A 22,980-nucleotide genomic window follows, 5' to 3' on the forward strand; every position below is an offset into this window, starting at 1 on the left:
GCCAGGCGATGCCAGTCGAGGAGTCTGAGGTCGTCCAATCTCGCTCATGTATACTTATCTAGACTACCGGATCAGAGGCTGGTGTCAACACTGCCAAGTCATCCATCGCGGTAAGGTTCTATCTGGAACTACCGAGTCCGTGGGATTGACGAGCTCACTAACGAGTGCTGGCTGATAATCCCCGAGTTATAGCCTAGCATCTTTCTTTCAGTTTGCGTCAGTATGAGGCAACGTCCTTTTACCTGGCGACGATGAAGCTTTCTCGGTAAGTTCCGAGAAGCCGCTATTGAGTTGACGCCTAACCAGATCACACTCATCCCATTCACTCTTCCCGTTTCATCTTACCGCCACCCAGTCTATTGCAGCCCAACAAGGATGCTGGTAACCAGCCGATACATCAATGGCATGTATACGATATCAATTCGCTTTAGGTAGCGTGAGCCATTCTCGGCACATCATGAAAGCCGACACCTTTCACTTTACGTCATGCTGCAATCAGGGATAGTGATTCGGAGAATACTAGGGGAGCATTCCTGTGAGCTAAAAATAATTGGAGCAGTAACCAGGGCAAGATGCGATATCGATGGCAACAAGCCCAGGTACCACGTTCCGTACGAGGCCACATGAACATCTGGCACACAAGCAAGGCTTGACTGTTATCACCTCCACTAAAAGCGATCGGACCACGTGAGCATACCCACCGATGTCTACAGAATATCCCGTAATCTAGATAAGCCAGCATCGATGGTTGCGTACAGGCAGAAAGTACGATGACCCTTGAGTGATGATGCGTCATTGTGGGACAAAGGCGGCACGCAGCCACGGGCCTAATGAGCCCATCGTGCTAGGAATCGCAGGGCATTGACTGACTTTGCAACGTATAAACAGATGACCATCTCGCGTCATGCTCGCCCAGTCGTTGGGTCGTAAATGGGTCACAAGAGCCGTCGATGGGTGTTTTTACTCTACTAGTCTCTTCGGCCTACCGGACTGCAGACGGCCGGTATACAACAACCCCTTGTGAGCCCGTATGAACCGGAAAAGGAGGGGTCCACATCCCCGGGAGAATTCTTGTACATGGGGTGCAGATGGGCACAAGATCAGCTTGCATTCCATTGTGAATGGCCAATAAGCTCCAGGTAACATCAAAATTTCCCGTTGGGGTCTGCCGTGCTATAACCTCCAGACAACTAATAAGAGAATTCGATATTTATGCTGCGATGCAACAGAAGTGCACCGGACCGATACGACATATACTAGGTACTCGAGGTCAGCTCCTTGAAAGAGGCAGCATGCACGCCTTCTCACTCCATGATCCGCCTCCATCCGTGTGTAAGAAGAAAGCTATAGCAGACTTTAGTGGCCAACGAAACGGAATAGAAGGGGGCGGACTGAATAGGTGCACAGAAAGGCTCCTGGGCAACACCATTATTTTGTTTCTCTGGTCTTCATACTTTGCCATGGAAACCCTACCTATCAACAGAATACCGGGGTGGTAAGTATTTCTAACTATACCTACCTAGACTATTTCTGTAGTCATCTACTGTACACATCCTAATAGTACCACTTGCAGCACACTGAAGCTTGGGAACGCATACGCATAGCCAAGATACTAGATGGCTAGTTTACGGGCTAAGAGCCATGTGCCCTCCACAATTTAATAGCCCGTGGAAGCCTAATGGAGTCTTTGACCTCATACGAGAACTCATACACCCCCTCGACCCCCACGTTGGTGAACTCCATACTTCTCAGAGTATGCGTATGTAAAGCATTTCGCCGATTTTGACCTCCGCAAAGTCTTTGCCCCCCACGTAATCCCGACTTTTTTTGCTGCATTGGATAAGTTTATGTCCCCCAATCCTATACTCATTTCCCTGCGTTTCGATTAGTCTCTTTAACTCGGGTTGCATTCAGGCGCTTGGCCCAGGTAACCCTCCAGTAACAAGCTTAACTTCCGCTGCGCAGGCGAAACTTGGTGCTTGCCGTCTCGCCTAATAGGAAAGGCTTCCTTCACGGCAAATACGCCGGGGAAAAGAAGCTTCTCCATAAAAGCTTTTTCCGCCAACGATATGGCTCCCCATATCTACCCTGTCTGATGACGGATACCCATCTGATTGGATTTGTGGGCCAAAAGGGCATGCCGGAACAGCGGATAGGGCGCAGTTCTTCCTGTAGGTCAGAAAATGTTGAAAAGGGAGTCACGAATGATATAAGACGTACTACACCTCAAGTCAAGTCAGGGCACACGGACCATACTCTGACCGATACACGCTGTTACACAACGCCAGTGCCAATGGAATTTTTATATTGCCTACATAACAAGCTTCCCTAATACTTCTGTCAGCAACGCAGTATTCGGTAACTGCGCATCGCAACTTCGCTACATGCGTGAGTGAACTCAGCTCGGCAAATGCTACTTATATGTACACGGGAAGTACAAAAGAGTGAAACTATCTGACTTACACTAGACCCCAAGCCGAGTTCTGCACTGCACAGCGTCTCGAGGCGGCTGATTGGCTCGAATGCTCCAGAATTGCCTTGTTTGACATTCCTGACGGGTCGGTTTTTTGGTCTCTAGCGTCTTCTGGGCCGTCTCCGCGCAATTCTGCACCTGTGCTGTGGCTAAGGTCACTCAACCAGGCTGGGCCTTGTCCGTCTTGAATGCGGTGAGAGGTCCGGTTCACTTGCCGGTGGTGATTCTGACTGAATAGGGGCCTATTCTTGTCTTGAGAAAAGTCCCATTTCCTAATCTAGACCTGGCCTCCTTACTCATCCTCTCCTGCTCTTATAAAATAACTACACCCTCACTAGCATTGTCCACTAACTTCTATCTTTTATTCACTTCCTGTTTATTGTCAACCTTTCTTGATAACTTTTCCTCATGTCAACCGGTTTTGAATCACAACCCTAGTCTTCGCAACTTAGATGCTACGTTGAAACAAACAACAAATAACCGAACAAAGGAACGAGTTCAATCTCAGGCTTTATATCCTAGTTCATCAGTTCATGAAAATACAAGTACCAAAAGCCTCAGCAGCTAATGTTAACATACAACTCCTCGGTCCCAATTGCTGGGGAAATTCCAGTAGTCAACCTTATGTCATCTACCATGGACCCTCTTGGGCCCAATCCACAGCCCATTGATACCAAAAATACCCCAGTCACGTCGAATAACACCATTGCAAGTGTCAGTGGCCAGCATGCACCACGCGTGCACCACATCTGGCTTGTCACTGGCCCAGCTGGGTGCGGCAAGACAACTGTTGCTAGACACTTATCCGAGTCTTTAAATTTGCCATATCTCGAGGGTGATGCGGTAGGTTTAGTCTCGGCTGCTTCGAGGAATTGTTTAATGCTGATCTGATCATACTCATAGTATCATCCGAAAGCAAATATTGATAAAATGGCCAATGGAATACCGTTGACAGACGCTGACCGGTGGGACTGGCTTACACTCTTGCGCGAGGAATCGCTCAGACAACTGACATCGGGAGCTGAAGGCGTGGTCCTAACCTGCTCGGCGCTGAAGCGGAAGTACAGGGACGTTATCAGAGTGGCGCCATACTTCACGCATGATGTACAGCTTCATTTCATCTACCTCCACGCACCAGAAGCCCTGCTTCTTGAGCGTGTTGGGCTGCGACAGGGACACTACATGGGTGCGAACATGGTGCGGAGCCAATTCGAGATACTAGAGCCACCAACGGCGGAGGAGACGGATGTGATCAGCATCGACGTGAGCGGTACCATGTCCGAGGTGCTTAGTGCAGCACTGAGCCAGGCGTCAAATAAGATGCGCGAGACCGTTTAAGTAGAAACGGCGGCATTATTAGGTAGTATGCATGTACGCACGCATTCTCACGGCAAACTGGGATCAGTGCCCGTTGGGGGCAAGCAGCGGCTGAGATTCCGCCACTTGAGAAAACGGACCAAGTGTTTTACTGTTGCTTTTTTTTTCCCCTGAAATCCAGGTGCGTTGGCGTTGACATCAGGGAGGTTTGTGGTCTTTGGATAGGGTAGCTGTTACCTTTCACTTGCCATGACGAGTTCGTCACGAGACTCGAATCAAGTGAGAGAAAGAAAGGAGTTCAGCAAGGTTTGTTTGCGTATCATTGATATTACACTGGTCCCGGGATTCACCCGAGGCAGCCACAGTACTGCATGAATATGCAAACTTGTTCTGTCACACTACTAGTCTTGGATAGAGAGATCAAATACCACCTTTTGCTTTTCCTCACCTTCGGAGGATAAGTGGGCAGACTTTCTCTACCCTTGCATCAAAGATAGATACTCAAGCTTACGTACAGTCACCTACATATATTCGCAATAGGACCTTGAAGTTCGTTGGATGTATGTGAGACACATGCCTGGACTTTCCCGGAGGAACTTCAGCGAATCAAACCCTCGCATCCCGTCACCTTGTATGTGGCGTAGACATTTCCACGTTGCATTGCTTACTACTAACTATACTTCAACGTTTATATACCTGTCGGATCTGCTATGGTATTCTCTAGCATGTGTGTATACTATGCATGAGGAGGAATCCGGTGGCCATCTTTCTTTTCCCTTACCTCAGGTCGCCAAATCGAGCACCATGCATGTTTCTATTGTCTGCCCTACACGGCACTCTTACAGTCCATGCGACGGGAATGTGACTGCTACTCTCGGATCCCGGTTGTCGGTTCCGCGGCCAGGCATGATTCGGTCCAGGCAGGCAAAGCAGGCTGAGTAGATGCTACAGTACCTAGGTCAGGTACCGTAGCTAAGTCAAGGACTGCACGAGGCACGACTAGAGTACCAAGGACCGCGTTGAATTCCTACTGGTAGTTCTACCTCTTGGCCTAGATTCGCACAGCCGTACACTACATCACCGAGGTCAGATGCTACAGCACATGTAGGTCGCCTGGAGGAAGCCGGTGGCCAAATCCCAGTAAATCCCAAAATCCCACTTACACTCCTACGAAGTAGTTGCTTATCCCAGCCTTGGTCCACTTTTACTTTCTCTTTCTGGTAAAGCTACCATGGCCGAGCATGGCCAGCCTCTGGCCAGCGTCTCCCCTCATCGGACCATGTTTATGTGGTGAGCAATCTGCAAATCCTCAAATCCTTTACTCAGTATGGGTGACATAGTGTGCAGCTCACAGCTCACGGTTTTTATCGGCCGAGAATGAGAACCAGAGAGCGGGGAGGCGGTGTATTGACGACCCTTTTCTGCTCACCGCAGATGCAGGATATATGCTGCAGGCTCCTCCACAATTTGCCTAACGACTTCGGCTGCCCGGGCCATAGTCGCTCCATCGACAACACGATGATCTGCGCTCCAACTGAAGTTGCACACCTGCTTCTTGATCACTTCATCGTCTTTACCGAATGCAGGAACTGTGCGCATGCGCCCAATACCCAGTATTGCTACCTCCTTCTCAACAATGACCGGTGACAGGTATGTTCCTCCTATATTGCCGATATTCGATACTGTGATCGTTCCTCCAGTTAGGTCTTGCACCGACAGCGTCCCAGCTGCCGCTCTAGACTGCAGGCCTGCCAACTCGCTTGCAATTGATAATACATTCTTAGCCCCCACGTTCTTGATAACCGGTACAAGTAGGCCTATAGGTGTATCCATCGCCACACCAATATTATGCTGACTGCGGTAGACTAGCGCCGGCTTAGACGTTTCGGGATCGTTGTCTACCCGTGCGTTCAATATCGGGTATTTGGCAAGGGCAAGCGATACCGCTTTGATAATGAAGGGCAAATAAGACAGTTTTGATATCTCTCCTTCTTTAGCTGACTGTAATAATATCTTGTTCAACCGCTGCCTCAATTCGTAGAGCTGGGAAAAGTCAACCTCGTCGGCATATAGGAAGTGCGGTATGCTCAGAGACCGGGTCATCGTTTTGAACATTTGTTGTTGGGTATTAGTTAGAGCGACAGCGGTCTCCATCTGTCTCTCGGTGGTGGTTAATGGGGTAGACGGTGCTTCGGAGGTAGTCTTCGTGGGTTGCGCAGCCTTGTTGCCAGCATCGCGAGCTTCAACGAACTTATATATGTCTTCTTTCAGCACTCTGCCACTTTTCCCCGTCCCAACGACGTCAGTAATCTGGACATTTAACTCTTTGCATAGATGGCGCACCGCAGGAGTCGCCAATGATTTATATATGTTTTTATCCCGAGTTAAGGACTGGGACACACTGTTTTCGGATTGCGGCATGCTTTCTGAGGTCTGTGGATACTCCTGCGTCCCAGACACCCGTTTGAGAGAATCTTTATTCGACGGCTCTGAGATACCATCGGTTGAGGGCACCGGTGCGGTCAAGGCCTCCAAGTCTTCTTTCTTAGCATCGCCCAGTATATCGATATCCACAAACGGCTTGCCGACTTTAGCCATTTCTCCCGCATCATAATATAGCTTCTTGACGACACCTGCGAACCGACTCGTTATCTCGACGGAGGCTTTGTCGCTCTGGACTTCGCACAACGGTGAGAACTCTTCGACTCTGGCTTCAGGTTCGACAAACCATTGTATGATTTCGCATTCCACGATACCTAGGTGAGATCTTGAGTACTTTGACAGTTATATCACAGGGGAAACTATGGTACCTTCGCCGATATCAGCCAAAAGGACAGGCTTGATGGCCTGCGTCCTCCTCGTCGAGTGGAAGTCCTTAGCAATAGCGGCGCAATACGCCCCTCGCATCTGGGGATCCGCCATTCGAGCCATGTCTCGGCAAGTTCGCCATTGGCGGCGCAAAGCTCGAGAACCGCGTTGTAAAAACATGGTAAGTTCTGCTACCAAATAATAGAAATTAGAATAGGTCCTTAGGATCTAAAAACGCAAGAGGACACGGTCAATTACTTCTCTAGAAGCGCGGGAGGTGAAGGAAGAAATGACAGCTGCTGGCCTCCTTCCCCCACATTCGCCCGCTTATAGCCGCAATCTGGGGAAGCCGACGGTGGCCGTGCCGTAGCTGCGGGGACAACGGTATTCCTGGTCCCAACAGATAGTTGCTAAGTAATCTCCGATTTCACTCTACCTCCTAGTGCACTTATTATCAGCTCCCCATGAAAGGATATGTACTTGTACGTTGAGTCTATGAACTTGCCCACCAAAAGCTGCAGCGGGATACCTCAGGTACCGAATCTACAATATGCATGCTTACGTCATAGTATTCACCAGTCGAGTTTCGTTTCTGGGCGGATAAGCATGCATTTATCGATAAGCGATAACAGCCCGTTCTCTACGCGGTAGATACGTAGCTGTGCGGCAGCCCATGTCGTGTCCCTACAGCAGCTCGGTATAGGTATATGTACCTCAGTAAGGTTGGGAGGGTCAAGCGCTTGGGGTAGTAGTACCTAGGATAACCTACTTATCTTATCTTAGCTGACATCTGATAATGCATCTCCAAATCGCCGCATTTTGGCAACCACATGTTGCGCAAAGCTTCGCAAGTGAAACACAATTACCATGTCGCTGCTCACGCGGCGATCAAGATTGCTTTGCCGGTTATGTCAATCTCGCGACTTCAGCACATCCTACCGCCTTCTGGCTGGGCACACGCCCAAGGGTATAGATAAGCCCGCGGCTGATGCAACCACTCCAAAAACCGCACCGCACCCGCCTGGGTTCATTGCACCCTCTCCACTCGTCGATGCCCCAAGGTCCTATGGCAAGCGCGTGGAAGAGTTTACACCGACGCCGCTCGGTCGACCTATCGGCCTTCCTTACCCACCGGAAGCAGGTCAGAATACGGGTATAGATCCCCGGACGCTGAAGCAGCGACGGGATGACTTCGTAAACTACGACAAGCACCTGGAGAGGCGACAGCAGCTGTATGTTCCATCTTAACGATCCCACACCTTCTCATCTCTCCCCAGGTGTCTTCTTCACGCATGCACACCGAAACTTTCATGTTCAAGTTGCAAATTGGTTCACTTGGCTGACTCTGCGGCCTATTTTCATGATCATGCAGAAAGAATAAAATGGCTCGTCCATACTTCCGCGACTGGGGCAATTTACAGTTCCACAAGGGCAAAACATTTATTGCGCCACCGCGAGTCTTCAAAGGCGACCTATCTCTATTCTTCCCCAATTTCTACGGGCGTACGCTGCTCAAGACGGACAAGGAGCCTCGGGACACGACTCCCCTGCTGCAAGGACAGGTCTCCATCGTCAGCATCTTCAGCAGCGTGTGGGCCGAGAACCAATGCAATTCGTTTGTGTCTAGGGAGAGCAATCCCGCCGTCGAAAGGATTATCGCTCAGAGCGGAGGTAGGGCGCAGCATGTACGAATCAATATCGAGGAGAACCCTTTAAAAGCCTTTCTAATCAAACTATGGATGGGGAATATAAGACGCCAGGTTGGAGGTGAGGAGAATTTCGGACGTTACTTCCTTGTCCGCAAGGGCGTTTCAGAGGAGATCAGGGAAGGTATCGGTCTGTTGAATAGCAAGGTCGGCTACACATACCTCTTGGATCCCGATTGCAGGATACGATGGGCCGGCAGTGGCCCGAGCGAGGACCATGAGCGTGAAGGCCTTGTGAAGGGCCTTGAGCGGTTACTGGCAGAGGTGATGACGAAGAAGTAGTAGACACTTTCATCATTGCTCTTCTTTTTGTATCGACTAATGTATGAATATGGCTAGACTAGTGATACCCAGACCCGCTTGTATAACACATGTGCATGATATCGATGAGTTTGTCTTCCGTTGACCAGTCTATCTCCTTTGAACAGCCATTACCTACAATAAACCCATACCCTAATGGATGAATTATGCGCCTTTGGATTCGGACTGGAAGTGACTAGTAGAAAGCAAGCAATATGAAAAAACGGACACGATGATTATAGTTCTTCTTGCGTGAATGCATATGTGAGTAGCCTCATGGGCTTGGCTGGTAATTCAATATTATACCCTGTTTTGATATGGACCGCACCACAACGCCTTGCCTGGCAGAATAAACAATGCTGTCTGCAAACGCCTCAAATGAAACATCCCCAATGCCAGAAATCATACAAATAGGGAGCTCGAGAACCTTTTCTTCCATCTCAGGACGAGTATTTTCTTACAAGAAAAAGAAAAAGACTATAAAACAGAACGCAATGAACCCGCCCATAATAAAGCCATCGCGACGTTTTCTCGCCGAGATTTTCCCAATGAGCGTATTGAGCCCGGGGACTTGGCTTGCGGCTAATGTAATCCGGCGGTTGATGCTAGCGAGCGTCTCACGCTGCAAGTTGAAACTCTCGTTTGTAGCGTACGCCTGGCTTAATACGCTGTCCACCATGTTGTGAGAGTTGTCGATTCGGTTCCGCTCATCCAACATATATTCGGCCTCGGCCGCTTCTGGATTGTTGGCGCGGTAACTCTCAATGTCATCCCGCACGTTTGATAGCAGATTCGCGCGGTTGCGCGCTTCATGTAATTTCGATTTCAGACGGCCAAGGTCACGCCGGTGTTCCGCTAGCTTTTCACGGAGAAGTGACAAGTTGTTTTGTTTCAAGGCTGAAGATGTTAAGCTTGCTTCGGAATCAAGCAACCGCCCAAGTTGGTCAATGACAACCTCTCGCTGTTACAAAACCAAGTCAGTGGCGAATAACCCAAGGGAGGTCTAGAGTTAGACTCAATGGGCTCTTACTTTCTGTAAGAGGTCCTCTAATTTTACTTCTGTCTCCCTCTCCTCCTTAGTCGGCTTCGGCGGGATATTCGAAACTGTAGAAAACTGCGAGTATGTGTGGAAGAGCGACTCAGTCTGTTATAATGGACACTGCATTAGCGCCAGACTATTGTAATTGTCAAAGTGCATTATCTTACCTGGGACTCAAGACCTCGGGCTTGCTGTCGAAGTTGCGCCCAGCCCTGATTTCCTGTAGTCGTTGCCATCTTTGAACGGATATCAAATACTATGTTGGCCAGAGAAACCAGGTGACTTGTGCTTTGGAGCGAAGGTGTCTTATTGCGACAATAGAAATAATGATCTCGGAGGAACACGGCAGGTCGTGGCGTGGACACAGAAAGTTTTCGCGGCAGAGTACACAAGCTTCACAAGTCGTGTCGTGGCGTGCATTGCATCAACGCATTCTCAGACCCTTCGTCATCTTTCTCCTGGTAAGTGGTAAGAGAGCCAAGCCCATAGGCAATGGGACGATGCAGATACTGTGCTCGGTATTGTATGCACTGTAAATCTTACTGTCCTTGAAATGGTACCGAGGTACCTAGGTAGGTACTCTGTTTATGTAATCAGCATCAGCCACAGCTCCATGGCAATAGAACCACAGCCACAAAGAGCCACCTGCATACCTCAGTAGAGAGGCTGGAGAGGTGACTAGCGTACGAGGAGGACCCATAGTAGGTACCTAGACCCGCTAGTCCAGTTGGTGGTCTGTGCTGGCTTTGGTTTTCCACACAACTCTCCAATTCTCAAGACCCTAAAAAGAATTTGGCGAAATTTCACGACACGACCTCATCCGCAAACGACGACGACAACTCGGAGACCGCCAATTTTCCACGCCCAACGCCATTCACGATGGTAAGTTGACTGCGCGACACTTATTTCGTTCTACGCGCCCAGCATACTCGAACCTATCGCTAACACAGCTTCCCTTCTCGCAGTCGACGTCAAAGGTCAAGACCGGTCAGCTCTGGAACAAGAGCAAGGATGATTTGATGAAGCAGCTCGGCGAGCTCAAGAGCGAGCTTGGCCAGCTCCGAATCCAAAAGATAACATCCTCGGGCAGCAAATTGAACAAGATGTATGTCCACTATATCCCTAGCAAGAAGAACACCACCCGCTACCCCTCGACCACCTACACCCCACCGGCCTTATATCGACATCAGTTCAACATGAGCTGCACAACGATGAGAGATCAATCTAGCCTCTACGGCTCTGTGCGGTAGAACTCGAGCTAATATTATCATTCTCTCTGCAGCCACGACTTACGAAAGTCAATTGCCCGCGTCCTGACCGTCGTCAACCTCAAGCAGCGCCAGCAACTCCGTCTCTTCTACAAAAACAAGAAGTACCTTCCCCTCGACCTCCGACCTAAGCAGACTCGCGCCATCCGTCGCCGCCTCTCACCCGAGGAGAAGTCAAAGACTCTAGAGAAGACAAAGAAGAGGGCCACACATTTTCCTCAACGCAAATACGCCGTCAAGGTACGCTAAGTTCGGGCCACTACGTGGACTACTACATGGATCACTGTTCTCCGGCAAACGTGGCAATGGCTCTGGACCTAGGCTGACGTAAAATGCTATAGGCTTAGATGAATTTTTCGGCTTTGGAGGGAATCGGGTACGGATGTAGAGGGCGTGGTTATTCCAAAACGGAATCTGACATTTGCATGGCATCACACGGCTTTTTCGGTTCATAGGTGTTATGAGGTCACTTGCAGCCAATGTCGCTGCCCAATGCGCAAAAATTGAGAATTGTCCACGGGCTCTGAACCAATCATCATGCAGTGTTCTCGAAATCAACGAAGATACGTGATGCATGCGCCTGGTTTTCAACGCAAATGAATTGGTTGAACGAAGTTCTGAGCCATTGGATCTGTCACTAGATACGGCACATGATAGACTATACAGTCCTACTTGTTGCGTAAGGCGCCGAGGCCACAACTAATTAACCCATTGGAAGCCAGAAATTGTTTTTATATGGCTCAACCCAGCCCATCTTCCGCATGAAAGTCATCAGTGATCCTGTTCAATCCCATAGCTCACTCTGATTACTTATCACCTTTAGGCATATTATGTAGGACCAGAATATGACTCGGCTTACTATTAATATTCACAAGGACTACTACATCTTCCACGATTATCTGGCGTCAGGACTATAATAATAGAGCTAGCACTCTAGAAGATGTGGTGCCTATTACCTATAGTGGATCTCGACTCGCATGGTTAAGACGTGGCTACAGCCTGGATGCACAAGGTCGCATCTATATATTGCCCGCGTTGGTGGGAGTGGTGATATTCGTAATAAATCAGAGAGAAAGGCCATCGCAGTTGGAGGTGATCATTGAATGTACTGTTTGACCGTGACACGCATTTTGGAGTTTACCAAGTAGGCCGCTCGATTTGTTATCGTAATCCTATGTAATGTCAATACATGCTGTCTTAAATATCATAATCAGCTGCTTTAAAATCAAATGATGCTGGCTGTCGCTAGAAATGTTAATATAACGAGAGCAGGTGACTTCGCTTGGAATCGAAGGTATTCACAATACAATAATCTACTAGGGCTACTAAGGTCCTTGACCAAAATATTCACTCTTTGACCCTAATGGTCGACCTTGATATTATACATTGGTGCGGCCTTTGCTTCGGCTTCTGGCAGTCTTCAAGGCCCCAGATGTCTCATTGCCGATGAGGCCTATACAACCTCACTTTCTAATACGAGGCTGCATGTTCGGGTCGCAAGCGCATACAAAGTTGACTAGATCCCACGTTATTACCAAGAAAATTACTCTGGTTGTCCTAGATACAGTGCTGTGAATATTACTGCTAAATTCAATGGCTGCTCTTATGGTATGAGAGCCTCGGTAGTATACAAGACGATCCCATAGGATACCAATCAGCCTGAGTTACACACACGTACGGCTGCACATGCAATCCACCAAGGAATATAGTCTCACAACAAGTTGTTCATTGCTGGTATGAGACACGTTGACGGGCTTTGGAGGCTAGCAAAGGTTGAACCAATTGTAGAAGGAGTCCAAATGAGTTACCAAGGCCAAAGGGAATTTGGTGACCAGGGCCGTTGTAGTAGCATATCTTCAATTCGAAGCCCAGTCATCAGCCCTTATTATTGTCGTTCTTCTGCATACCACATTTGAGAGGGCAGAGGCGGTTATGCGTACAAATCTACACTCGCCTCACATCTGCGGAACTTTGATGTAAAACGTTGATCCATACTAAATCTAATAGCACGTTACACGGGCCGGACACATTTGTACGGGCTTAGCGCGCGGACTTCAGAAATCTGCATAGACCGTGTAGGGACGAACAATTACAACAAATGATTGTGTTGCGGATACCCTCAATTACGGGTTCTCTTCTGGCACAGTCACGGGAACATGAGGTGCTGGTAAACAATTTCTGAGCAAGTTCTTCTCCAACCCTCCTACCCATTATTACGGGCAGACAATCTATGTCAGTTAGATACATAATGAACGTTTCGAGAACTCCGCTCACAAAGGGTTATAACTTCGTAGCCTGAAATAGCACACTTCATAACAACCTCGACTGATCATGATCTTACAGAGACATGCAGGCAATACTGGGCAATATTGGAAAGTGAGGTTATTTAGACTTCGCTTCTTGAAACGGACCCTAGAGACGTAGGCGGTCTGGGCTGGTAGACTAGTTGTATATAGAGTCGAGTCAAGCCACTAACAGCCAAGAAGGAGTTGGTTGGTCAAAGACTCAAGTAGCCCTAGTTGTTCATTATAATCTGAATTGCTCATGTTACACGTGTAACCTCTGTACCGGTTGAAGCATGCAGTTCGCCTTGCACTTCGGCCGTACGAAGGACCATTGCAGGCTGTTCATGACCTTCCAAGACATGCAGGCAATACTGGGTAATACTGGAAAGTGAGGTTATTTAGACTTCGCTTCTTGAAATAGACCCTAGAGACCTAGGCGGTCTGGGCTGGTAGACTAGTTGTATATAGAGTCGAGTCAAGCCACTAACAGCCAAGAAGGAGTTGGTTGGTCAAAGACTCATGTAGCCCTAGTTGTTCATTATAATCTGGATTGCTCAAGTTCCAAGCCCAGTATCTATGCCCTTGTTACACCTAATCACATCTTTCAGATCACTACACAACAACGAAGCTGAAATGGAAGCACAACGAATCTTGTAAGTATGTAATCTCGAACGTTAAAAACGATGCCGTTTGACGTTCGAGCAGTCTAACGGTTATTATATAGCCCCACAGAATCTCAAATAATTTGCTTTCTCATTGTTTTCCTGGGCCTAAACAGCTGACAATTTCTACCGAGGTTGCCTCAGACAAGTACCCCTCTCACCCTCAATATGACAAAGTGCAACGGTAACAATTTATACAAAAGTGGCAGAACTTCGGACACTGCATCTTAAAGAAAATTAAACTTATAAAGTATTTTTTGCTAATGCAGGGTGATCTCCACCAGCTCTTTTCAATTGCTGTGATAATCGCTTAAAGGGGTATATATATACACATGTCCTGCTCACTCTCCTAAATTCATACAATGTTATCAAAACATGTCGCGCTTTCAAGCCGAGTGACTCTTGAAGCTAAGTTGCTGCTACACTAAAGAAGGGGTAGACGTGGTAGTAGGAGTAGTGGTAGGAACAGTAGGCGACTGTTCCGACATACTAGATACAGCGGATATTCGTCGGCTGTGGCCTGCTCTCTTTTTTTCAGGGTTCGAATGGGTCTGATGATGCCTGCGTAGCTGATCGAGCCTTCTAAATGTTCTTCCGCACCGTTTCCCGTTCACAATCTCTTCACATACATGCTTCTTTGAATCTTTCATGTGGATCTTTCTGTGCTTTGACAGGTTTGAAGACTCGGGAAAAGCTTTGCCACAGAACTCGCAGCTGAGCGGTTTTTCACCTGTGTGTACTCTTGAATGCATCGCTTTATTGATGTTAGCAAATACCAGGTTCGGGGCAATGTACAACTTGAAAACACATACTCAGGGCGCTTTTCTGCTTGAACGCCATAGTGCAGCCCTTATAAGTGCATTTGAAAGGCTTTTCGCCGGTATGAATTCTCTCGTGCTGCTGAAGAGCCTGGTGTCCAGAAAAGCCCTGATTACAAACTTTACAAACGAAAGGTTTATCTGGAAGAAATTGTTAGTAAAACAAATACTTACAGAATGCTCAAGCAACACTTACAAACAGAATGTGTGGATATATGGCGGCGAAGTTTGCCACGCGTGACGAAAGGCTTATCATGTTTTCGAGAGCACCCATCCCATAAGCATGTAAAGCCAATTTGGCTCGTCAGCTTGTCTATATGGGACTCACACATATGGTCATGGAACTCCTTTGTATCGGTGAATTGCGCACCGCATACCCGCGATTCACCTGGAGGCGCAGAAGGGTTGGTAATCCACTGGCATGTATGTATGCCTGAAGAGGTGGCGCCTGTTGAAGGCGTTGGCTGTATTGATATCTGTGTAAGGTTTGGCACTGAGCTCTCAAGATCTGTGGAAAGCTGAGGACTGAGATAAGGTCGGCAATCATCACCATATAGATGTTCCACAGTGCGAGATGCCAGAGCAGGGTCGAACGGGATGGTATATGGTGCTTTTTCTTGAGTATATAAGTCCGTAGGCGCGCGTAGCTCCCCTAGAGTTCTCGCAACAAGGTGCTCTGACTCGGTATGATTGCACGGTTGACTATGGATCTGGTGAAAAGGCATAGGTGACGGCGCCATTTGTGTGTGTATTGGATGCGATAGGCACAACATTTGTGATTGCGAGAAGCTTTCCACACAGGATGGATCATCGCAGGGTATCCCAGTTGCCGAACATTCCTCATCCTCACAGACGGAGGAGGTGCATTTCGAATCACACGAGGTCTGAGAACATGCATCCTCTGCCTTCGGGCATTGTGATAACGTGCCTAGGTCTGCTGCGGTGAACTGGACAGAGGCTGCTGGAGGCTGGATTGAGATGTCACTACCGCCTTTGGAGTCGCTGTCGAAGGCGGGAATATGCTGTGCTTGCAGCATGTACTCAGGCCCATATATCGAAGGATTCCTGTACATCATAGAGCGTCCTGACTCTTGTGTAAGATAATCTTCCATGTTGTGGCGGCAGGAGAAGCCCGCCCATGGATAATTACTGCGGAGACGGACATTGTTCGAATTCGGAACGGCCAGGAAGTCTGCTTGGTGTGGTGTCTGAGTACCTTGGCTATTAACATAGCTTTTCGTGAAAATTCCGTCGTGCGGGTTGAATTGACACGGATGGAAGCTATCTGCCTGTATATCATCGGCGTGAAGGTCTTCAGAACCCAGATCCTGTAAGGTGAAGGATTCATCCCACCAACAGAGGTTTCGATCGAACTGGGAATTGGTATCTTCGGGCTGGGATGGATTGGATACAGGAGCACCCGGTATCCCAGAAAAAGACTGAGAAGAGTCCAACGGACTGTCATAGGGAAAGCCATCGTCGAAGAAGTGGCCATCCATATCGGCTGGTACCGCAATTCGATGCCGGTGGTGGTGATCGGCAGGAGGATCGATGGAACGGTAATAAACGAACAATTTCCAAAAAGCGGGCGCTATACGTAAAAAGTGAGTGGGCGCATGCATCAGCACAGGTCGTTTCCTGATCGCTCTAAGAGAGAGGCTTGAAGTGGGTGAAAGGTGATCACGAAGAGAGACACGGATCTATTGTAGCATGATATAGCGCACAACGACACCTGGAGACAGCAGCCGATTACAGTTCATTTGAGTATATACTGGAAAAATAGACTGGCACAACTACAAAGGCCTATCTGGCGCCAGACATGTTGATATCAGGGCAGCGAAATTTGAGACTGGCGAGAGGAGAGAAAAAAGTGGTGGAGTTGGAATTGAGCGCTGAGAACCTTGATGGACACTCTGATTCATGGAGCCGGCGCTGTGGAGAGTTCAACTGTCGAGCCGTTCTGCGATTATCACCGGGACGAGGAAGATGGCGCAAGACAGACAGATCGAAAGAATGAGCAGTAACGCTGGAATCAAGAATTCGACGCAGGATGCATGTCGCGCGCCATGAAGCTGTGCTGTGCTGTGCTATATCGTGCGTGGTAGTTGGTATCTGAGTTGGTTCGCATCCGACGGGCTTTCGGGGTTTTCGGGTCGAGGGGTTCGTCAGGTGCATCGTACACATTTCCAATTGTAGGGGTTGACTGACGCTTAGGTACCTAGCACACGTACTGTACCCCTGTATTTGACCAGTACCTGCTGTACATAGGTACCTATGTGCTTACCTACCTAGGTTAGGTAGGTAGTGGGGTTGGCCATCCGGGTTCTCGTTACATGACCTACCTACTGGTAGCAACGGGTTAGGTAGGTAATGCCTACCTAGGGACGTAGGGAGCAGTACATAGTGCTTCGTAGAATCTGAACCGACCCTCAGCTGGGGCCAGTTGAGGCCAGCTGATAGGGACTCGACTCCCAATTCTACTTACTTAGGTACTCTGCCTGTATTTCATACAGGTAGGCACATGCCTACTACCTAGGTAGCTGTGATATATGTAGAAATCTCGACTGTTGAGAGATGATTCAGAAGTTGGATGATGCACCAATGAAACAGCAGCACCTTTGCAATTGAACGATGTCGGCACTGAGCTACGTGAGTACATGTAGGTAGGTAGGTAGGTAGGTAGGTAGGTAGGCCCGTAGGTATCCATCTCGGTCCCAGCAGATTTGGTTGCTATCTCCGCACCGCAAACGTCCAACTGGAAATACCAAAGATTACCTAGGTATCCTAGACGTAGGTAACTAAAGCCAGACTAAGGCATTCAAGATCCCCCCAGTTGATTCCAGGTACGACCGCAGGCTCTTGAATCTCAATATCAATATCCAGCCTGAGCCGAGAACGAAGTCATTGGACCCTGGCGAGCCTGGTAATACTACTACCTAGCTTAGGTACGGAGTACATGTAGGTAGTAGCAGCACTGCCTCAATGTGCATACAGCCGCGTCCCTACATCGAACATCATCTTCTTTCATACACTTTGCTTCCCACAAAACACGACCCTTCCTTACCTTAGGTAACCAGTTTCTTGCTTTCTTCGCCACGGCTGCTCTGTAGCCTCCCCTACCCCCAGCCCCGCCCCGGCCCTGGTCAGCGAAGATGGGCAATATATGCGGCAAGTCCGAGAGCGAGGCTTTCTCGCAGCCGGGCCGGGTCCTTGGATCCGCTCCCCCCCAGCCGCAATCTGTGCCCGTGCCAGCCCACGTTGGAGGACCGCCGCGGACACTTGGGGGTGCTTCACCATTGGCGGAAGCTCAAGCTCAGGGGGATAACCGGGCTGCCGCTGCAGACGACGCGCGGACACGTGCAGCTGAGGCAGCAGAGGTATGTAACCACTATCCGTCTTCATGGTACAAATCTTGCAATACAATTGTATATTCTTCCCTGCGCGCTTTATGCATCTCCTCGTCATTGTTCTGCCATTGTTTTGTATTACCTCGTTGACGCCGCCCTCTCTCTCGCACCCGCTACTTCTGTGTGCGCCGTCCCTTTTCATCATAACGTAGGAAAAGACTCTTTTCTGAATCTAAATCGTGCAGGCGAGAGCTCAAGCTACAGCAGCAAAATCATCAGGCAAACTAGGTTCGCAGTTGGCCGCCCAGAAGAAACAAACCAGAAATGAGACGCTCCAGGAGATCAGCAACAATGAGAGGCGGCAGCGCGATGCGGATGAAGCAGCACAGGCACGGAATCATAATTAAGTAAACTTGGAATTAGATGTATGCAACTGAAGATCGCATAGCGACTACAGTTTATCTGCTGGGAAGTTATTGTACAGCCTACTTTTTACTAATCTGTACAACCGGGAAGATCGTAATGTTTTTGAGCTGCTCTTCAAGCGTTACCGTCGATATTGCCCTATCTAACGATACATGACTGAATACTCTGGCCTCCATATACATATATATCGCCTGTGAACACCTACTATTTTCTTTCCTCCCTCTTGTGTCTCTGGAACTCAAACCACAACCCATGGTGTACGAGCAATCTCTGCCGCTTCTGTTCTTTGCTGGAATACCCAATAGAACTCCCTAGTTGGGGCACAGTGAGCATAGACATCTTTATGTGACAGTATATCTTCCACCGACTGGTGCTCTGCTGTCGGCGTCCGCTGCCGCGATAGTACCCTCCTTGAGGAGGCGTGTCAATTCAGCCATTGCATTAGCTACAACCAGCTCTGTATCACCCTCCACGAGGATGTAGAGTTTAGGTTCTTGACCGGGCTGAACCTCTTTGCCTGGTGGATAGAAGTTACCCTTAGTGGTGATAGACGTGCCGGTGGCCTCCAAAATCTTAGCCACGTTCGTCCTGTTGGTAACGGCCCAGCGTGCCTTCTGAGGAAAGTCGTTGATCTCAAGAGTAGCATGGAAAGCACCGGCATCTGGGCCTTTATTGTCGATGGGCTGGCCAGGTCGAAGCTGACCAGTACGGCCCAAGCGAGCGTTAATGGCATTAATTGCCGACGATACCTTATCCAAGGGGTTATTGCCTCCAGTAGATGATGATGAGGGTGTGGGATCTTCTCGCTTATGGATGGTAAACTTGGGTTCAAGATCAATCTTTGGTGCTGCATCACGGCTGATGATGCCTGATGAGGCGCTTTGAATGGCGGCAGCGGCTTTATCAGTTTTCTTATCATCGGCTGCTTTCTCCTCTTTGTTATCTTCTTCTTCTTCGCCTTCAGCTCTATGTGTTTTTCGTTCACGAAGACGGGCAGCCTCTCTTTCCTGATCAAGACGCTCCAGGCCCTTGCCCCCAAAGCCTGATTGATCCTTTGCTTTGCCGGACTTCACCTTTTCTCTGAAGGCTTTCCGCATTTCTTCTAATTGTTCCGAAACGGGCTGGCCACTCTGTTCAAGAGCTTTCGATATACCCGGTGCGCAGTTTTCTTGATCCGATGTGATGAAGGTGACGGCTGTTCCTTTGTTTCCAGCACGCCCAGTACGACCAGCGCGGTGTACATAATCTTCGAGATGATTGGGTGCATCGTAGTTGACAACAAGCTTTAATTGTTTCACATCTAAGCCACGAGCGGCCACTGATGTTGCAATCAATATTGGAAGGGCGCCAGCTTTGAAGTCCTGAATCGTCGAATCCCGGTCTATCTGGTCTTTGCCACCATGAATAGACATACAGGGATAGCCTTTTCGTAGAAGTTCCTTGAGAAGATCGTCCGCTTTTTCTTGTCTCTCAACAAAAATGAGAGTGCGAGCATCCTCGTCTTTATCATAGAGCTCGCCAAGTAACTCTAAAAGACGCAGAAACTTGGTGTTTTCCTCTCGAATTTCGATTATCTGAGTAATTTCGGGCGCTACCACGCTTCTGCCTCCCACGGTGATTTCGACAGGGTTGTTCAGAACTTTCTTGGCTAGAGAATCCATGATACGAGGCATAGTGGCGGAAAATAAAATTGTTTGTCGATCTGGTCTCATATTGGCAAATATTTTCATCACTTGCGGTTCAAATCCCATGTCAAACATTCTGTCAGCCTCATCAAGAACTACGTAACTGACTCTCCTCAAGTTCGTGACACGGCCTTGGTTGGCTGCTAGTAGATCGATCATTCGCCCTGGAGTGCATACAATGATCTCAGCACCCCGCTTGAGCTCCGCAATATGATCTTTGATAGGAGCACCGCCGTAGGCACAAACGGCTCTGAGATTCATCGATTTAAGGAAAGGTTTACAATCACGATGGATCTGTGTTGCCAACTCGCGAGTAGGAGTCATGATCAGCCCAATGGGACCTTCGTTCTCCTTCAATGGGGATTGGTCTTTAATGTGTCTGAACATGGGCAATAGAAATGCGAGTGTTTTTCCCGATCCCGTCTTAGCAACACCAATCACATCTCGGCCAGACATGATAGCAGGAAATGCCTGCATCTGGATAGGTGTTGGCTTATCAAATCCCAAGCTGTCGATAACATCAAGAGTTTTTCGTGAAAGTGCACACTGAGACCATTTTTGAACAGGTTTCGGCACATCTTTACCCGAAACTTTGATACCGTCTAATTCGAGACGTAAATCAGTAAGCTCAGCTTCAGTCATTTCAGACAATTCTTGAGGCTCAACCCAGAAATTCTTTCGAATTGGCTCTAGGTCAAGCTTGCTATAGTCGTGAACCGGTATATCTTTCTTCTTGCGTGCTTTTGCGGCAAGGGCTAAGAAGGAGCTGGGATCGGCGTTCTCTTTGCGAAAGTCGTAGTCGTCGTCACTGAAATATGCTTCAGGTTCTTGTGGGCGTTTACTTGAGTCTTCCTTCTGTTTAAGAGTAGTATCCAATTTGGGCTTGGTTTCAAGATCATTCATAAAAGCATCTAGAGGATCGACGTCCTCTTCATCGTTTTCCACTTCCATTGCTTCACTAGTCGCTGTGTCTTCTGTAGACGGATTAACAACAAGGGTCGAGCTCTCTTCTGTGATATCCATTTGCATTTCTGTATCTTGCTGAGCGTTTTTCTGTGCGATGCGCTCTTCTCTCCGTTCTTGCGCGGCTCGAGCAGCAGCGGCTTCTTCTTCTTCGTCACCAGCGAAATTGTCGGCATCTATATCGTCATCTTCATCCTGATTCTCATACGGCGTATCATCAACATCAGGAAGGGGAAGGGGAAATGATGGTAGCTTTGCAAGTTTACGGTCAGAGGTTTCCTCCTCGTCGAGCATCAACTTCCGTTTTTGATGTGGTTTATCGGCATCCAAGCTTTGCTTATGAAAACCGAACCCGCTAGTCTTAGTTTGCGGAAGAGCAGAAGCTATGGGCTCATTGTCAGATACCTGGTTCGCTATATCGAGTTGAAGTAACTCACCACTAGGTACTTTGATTGTTGGGGATGGTTTGGTAGATGAAGGGGTTACAATAGCCCCCAACTTCGTTGCTGGTCCGCTTGGGAGTTGCGATTTCGAAGCTGACTTCTTTGCAATTGCCTTAGGATCGAATTTACCGGCGTATTGTGCTGCGGGAGACATCGACTGTGTGTCTGCAGGAGACGCTGGGGCTGGAGAAGCGCCAGTTGGTGTTGAGTTGGATGGCGTCCCATTAGCTTTCTCATCCATCTCAGCAAGGAGCTTTCGGGTGGCACCCGGTGTAGCTTCCTTCTGCTTTTCCTTATCCTCGTGCCTTTTTTTCCACGCTGCTAGCCTAGCGAGTCGTTCAGCCTTTTTATCAGCCTCAGTCTGAGCTGCTGGTTGTGCTGGCGCCGAATCGGCCTGTAATACGTCAGCATATCTGCCAGGTAGTTCAGCGGTATGAGCAATCCATACTTGATGATTTGCCTTCGAAGGGCTAGGAGTCACTTGGCCACGCTCACGGCTATCGCCTCGTCTGCTGCGGTTGGAGTCAGCAGTACCTTCGCGCCCTTTACCTCGATCACGGGACTCGTCTCGCCTGCTTCGATGCTCTCTGTCTCCATTGCGGTCGCGGTCGCGGCTTCGCCTGCGTTGATTTTCGAGAGACCTGTCTCTTTCGCGGTTACTAGCTCGGTCGCGCGAGCGTCGGCGGTCCCTTGCTCCTCGGTAGTAGCCGTCGTCACGTCGGTCTAAGGAGCGTTCGCGGCGGCGATAGTGTCGATCCCGATCCATTTCCCTGTCTCGTTCGCGGTACCGACGCTGCACATATGTCTTGTTAGAAAACAGCTGCAGGTGCATACACGGTTGACGCAGGCTCACATCATTAGGGCTTCGAGAGCGACTCCGACGCCTTTGATCGCGGCCATAGTCGCGACGGTCGCGATCTCGATCTCGATCCCTTCTGTCATCATCTCTGCGACTTCTTTTTGAAGAGTGCTGACTGCCTGCTGGAGTTGGTGAGCGAGAGTCTCTGAGCCGAGCCATGGTTATTGATAGTGCGGCTCGATCGCACTACTGTGGTGAGAGCTACCAGAGAACTCGAGAAGCACAGGCTCGAGGGTTCAAACTGCTTAACCCGAGTCTGAACAAGCGATATTTAGAAACGTTGAGACGGGCTCGTACAAGGCGGCGTCCGATCGATAGCGGTATGTAGAACGATTTCGACTACCTAGGTACCATGGGATGAAAATAACTACCACCCTATCCTTGACACATCTTATCCAGGCCACTCCCTACCTAGGTACTGTTCGTGGAGGCAAGTACCTATGTACCTACTTTGGCGCTACAGAAGGTGGCTTAGCCGACCTCTTAGCCATAGCTGCAGTGTCTGTGGCTTATGCCCTAGTACTCGAGAGTATCGAGATACCTACTTCGCACTACTGTATTGCCTCATGCACTATGTAGTC

General features: G+C 48.9%; 8 protein-coding genes across 8 annotated transcripts; 4 read left to right on the forward strand and 4 right to left on the reverse strand.

The window, feature by feature from the left end:
- The first annotated feature begins 2,749 nt into the window (after nucleotides 1–2,749).
- On the forward strand, nucleotides 2,750–4,080 carry F5B22DRAFT_403699 (thermoresistant gluconokinase). The gene is made up of 2 exons (XM_047971496.1): nucleotides 2,750–3,316; nucleotides 3,377–4,080. The coding sequence occupies exons 1-2, from the start codon at nucleotides 3,041–3,043 to the stop codon at nucleotides 3,809–3,811; spliced, it is 711 nt and encodes a 236-aa protein (XP_047827357.1). The 5' UTR covers nucleotides 2,750–3,040; the 3' UTR covers nucleotides 3,812–4,080.
- Nucleotides 4,081–5,215: 1,135 nt separating this feature from the next.
- On the reverse strand, nucleotides 5,216–6,697 carry F5B22DRAFT_638760 (2-oxoacid dehydrogenase acyltransferase; the record flags this gene model as incomplete). Its single annotated transcript, XM_047977626.1, has 2 exons — nucleotides 5,216–6,546; nucleotides 6,601–6,697. The coding sequence occupies 2 exons, from the start codon at nucleotides 6,695–6,697 to the stop codon at nucleotides 5,216–5,218; spliced, it is 1,428 nt and encodes a 475-aa protein (XP_047827358.1).
- A 768-nt stretch (nucleotides 6,698–7,465) lies between these two features.
- On the forward strand, nucleotides 7,466–8,840 carry F5B22DRAFT_638761 (ATP10 protein-domain-containing protein; the record flags this gene model as incomplete). Its single annotated transcript, XM_047977627.1, has 3 exons — nucleotides 7,466–7,830; nucleotides 7,971–8,568; nucleotides 8,808–8,840. 3 exons carry the CDS (start codon nucleotides 7,466–7,468, stop codon nucleotides 8,838–8,840), a joined length of 996 nt encoding a protein of 331 aa, XP_047827359.1.
- F5B22DRAFT_404023 (V-snare-domain-containing protein) lies at nucleotides 8,824–9,973 on the reverse strand. Its single transcript, XM_047971497.1, has 3 exons — nucleotides 9,811–9,973; nucleotides 9,635–9,748; nucleotides 8,824–9,565 (listed from the first exon to the last, which is right to left on the reverse strand). Exons 1-3 carry the CDS (start codon nucleotides 9,877–9,879, stop codon nucleotides 9,062–9,064), a joined length of 687 nt encoding a protein of 228 aa, XP_047827360.1. The 5' UTR covers nucleotides 9,880–9,973; the 3' UTR covers nucleotides 8,824–9,061.
- Nucleotides 9,974–10,411: 438 nt separating this feature from the next.
- F5B22DRAFT_621212 (60S ribosomal protein L35) lies at nucleotides 10,412–11,776 on the forward strand. The gene is made up of 4 exons (XM_047975884.1): nucleotides 10,412–10,525; nucleotides 10,609–10,748; nucleotides 10,926–11,151; nucleotides 11,253–11,776. The coding sequence occupies exons 1-4, from the start codon at nucleotides 10,523–10,525 to the stop codon at nucleotides 11,256–11,258; spliced, it is 375 nt and encodes a 124-aa protein (XP_047827361.1). The 5' UTR covers nucleotides 10,412–10,522; the 3' UTR covers nucleotides 11,259–11,776.
- Nucleotides 11,777–14,277: 2,501 nt separating this feature from the next.
- On the reverse strand, nucleotides 14,278–16,175 carry F5B22DRAFT_650062 (uncharacterized protein; the record flags this gene model as incomplete). The annotated part of the gene is made up of 3 exons (XM_047979264.1): nucleotides 14,278–14,612; nucleotides 14,671–14,817; nucleotides 14,873–16,175. The coding sequence occupies 3 exons, from the start codon at nucleotides 16,173–16,175 to the stop codon at nucleotides 14,278–14,280; spliced, it is 1,785 nt and encodes a 594-aa protein (XP_047827362.1).
- Nucleotides 16,176–17,479: 1,304 nt separating this feature from the next.
- F5B22DRAFT_404084 (uncharacterized protein) lies at nucleotides 17,480–18,610 on the forward strand. The gene is made up of 3 exons (XM_047971499.1): nucleotides 17,480–17,519; nucleotides 17,754–18,053; nucleotides 18,269–18,610. The coding sequence occupies exons 2-3, from the start codon at nucleotides 17,829–17,831 to the stop codon at nucleotides 18,428–18,430; spliced, it is 387 nt and encodes a 128-aa protein (XP_047827363.1). The 5' UTR covers nucleotides 17,480–17,519; nucleotides 17,754–17,828; the 3' UTR covers nucleotides 18,431–18,610.
- F5B22DRAFT_404077 (uncharacterized protein) lies at nucleotides 18,510–22,657 on the reverse strand. Its single transcript, XM_047971498.1, has 4 exons — nucleotides 22,394–22,657; nucleotides 21,989–22,333; nucleotides 21,535–21,934; nucleotides 18,510–21,480 (listed from the first exon to the last, which is right to left on the reverse strand). The coding sequence occupies exons 1-4, from the start codon at nucleotides 22,556–22,558 to the stop codon at nucleotides 18,791–18,793; spliced, it is 3,600 nt and encodes a 1,199-aa protein (XP_047827364.1). The 5' UTR covers nucleotides 22,559–22,657; the 3' UTR covers nucleotides 18,510–18,790.
- Nucleotides 22,658–22,980: the final 323 nt, after the last annotated feature.

The sequence above is a fragment of the Xylaria bambusicola genome (genome assembly GCF_022495145.1).
Source record: "Xylaria bambusicola strain CBS 139988 unplaced genomic scaffold F5B22scaffold_49, whole genome shotgun sequence".
Classification (NCBI taxonomy): Eukaryota; Fungi; Ascomycota; class Sordariomycetes; order Xylariales; family Xylariaceae; genus Xylaria; species Xylaria bambusicola.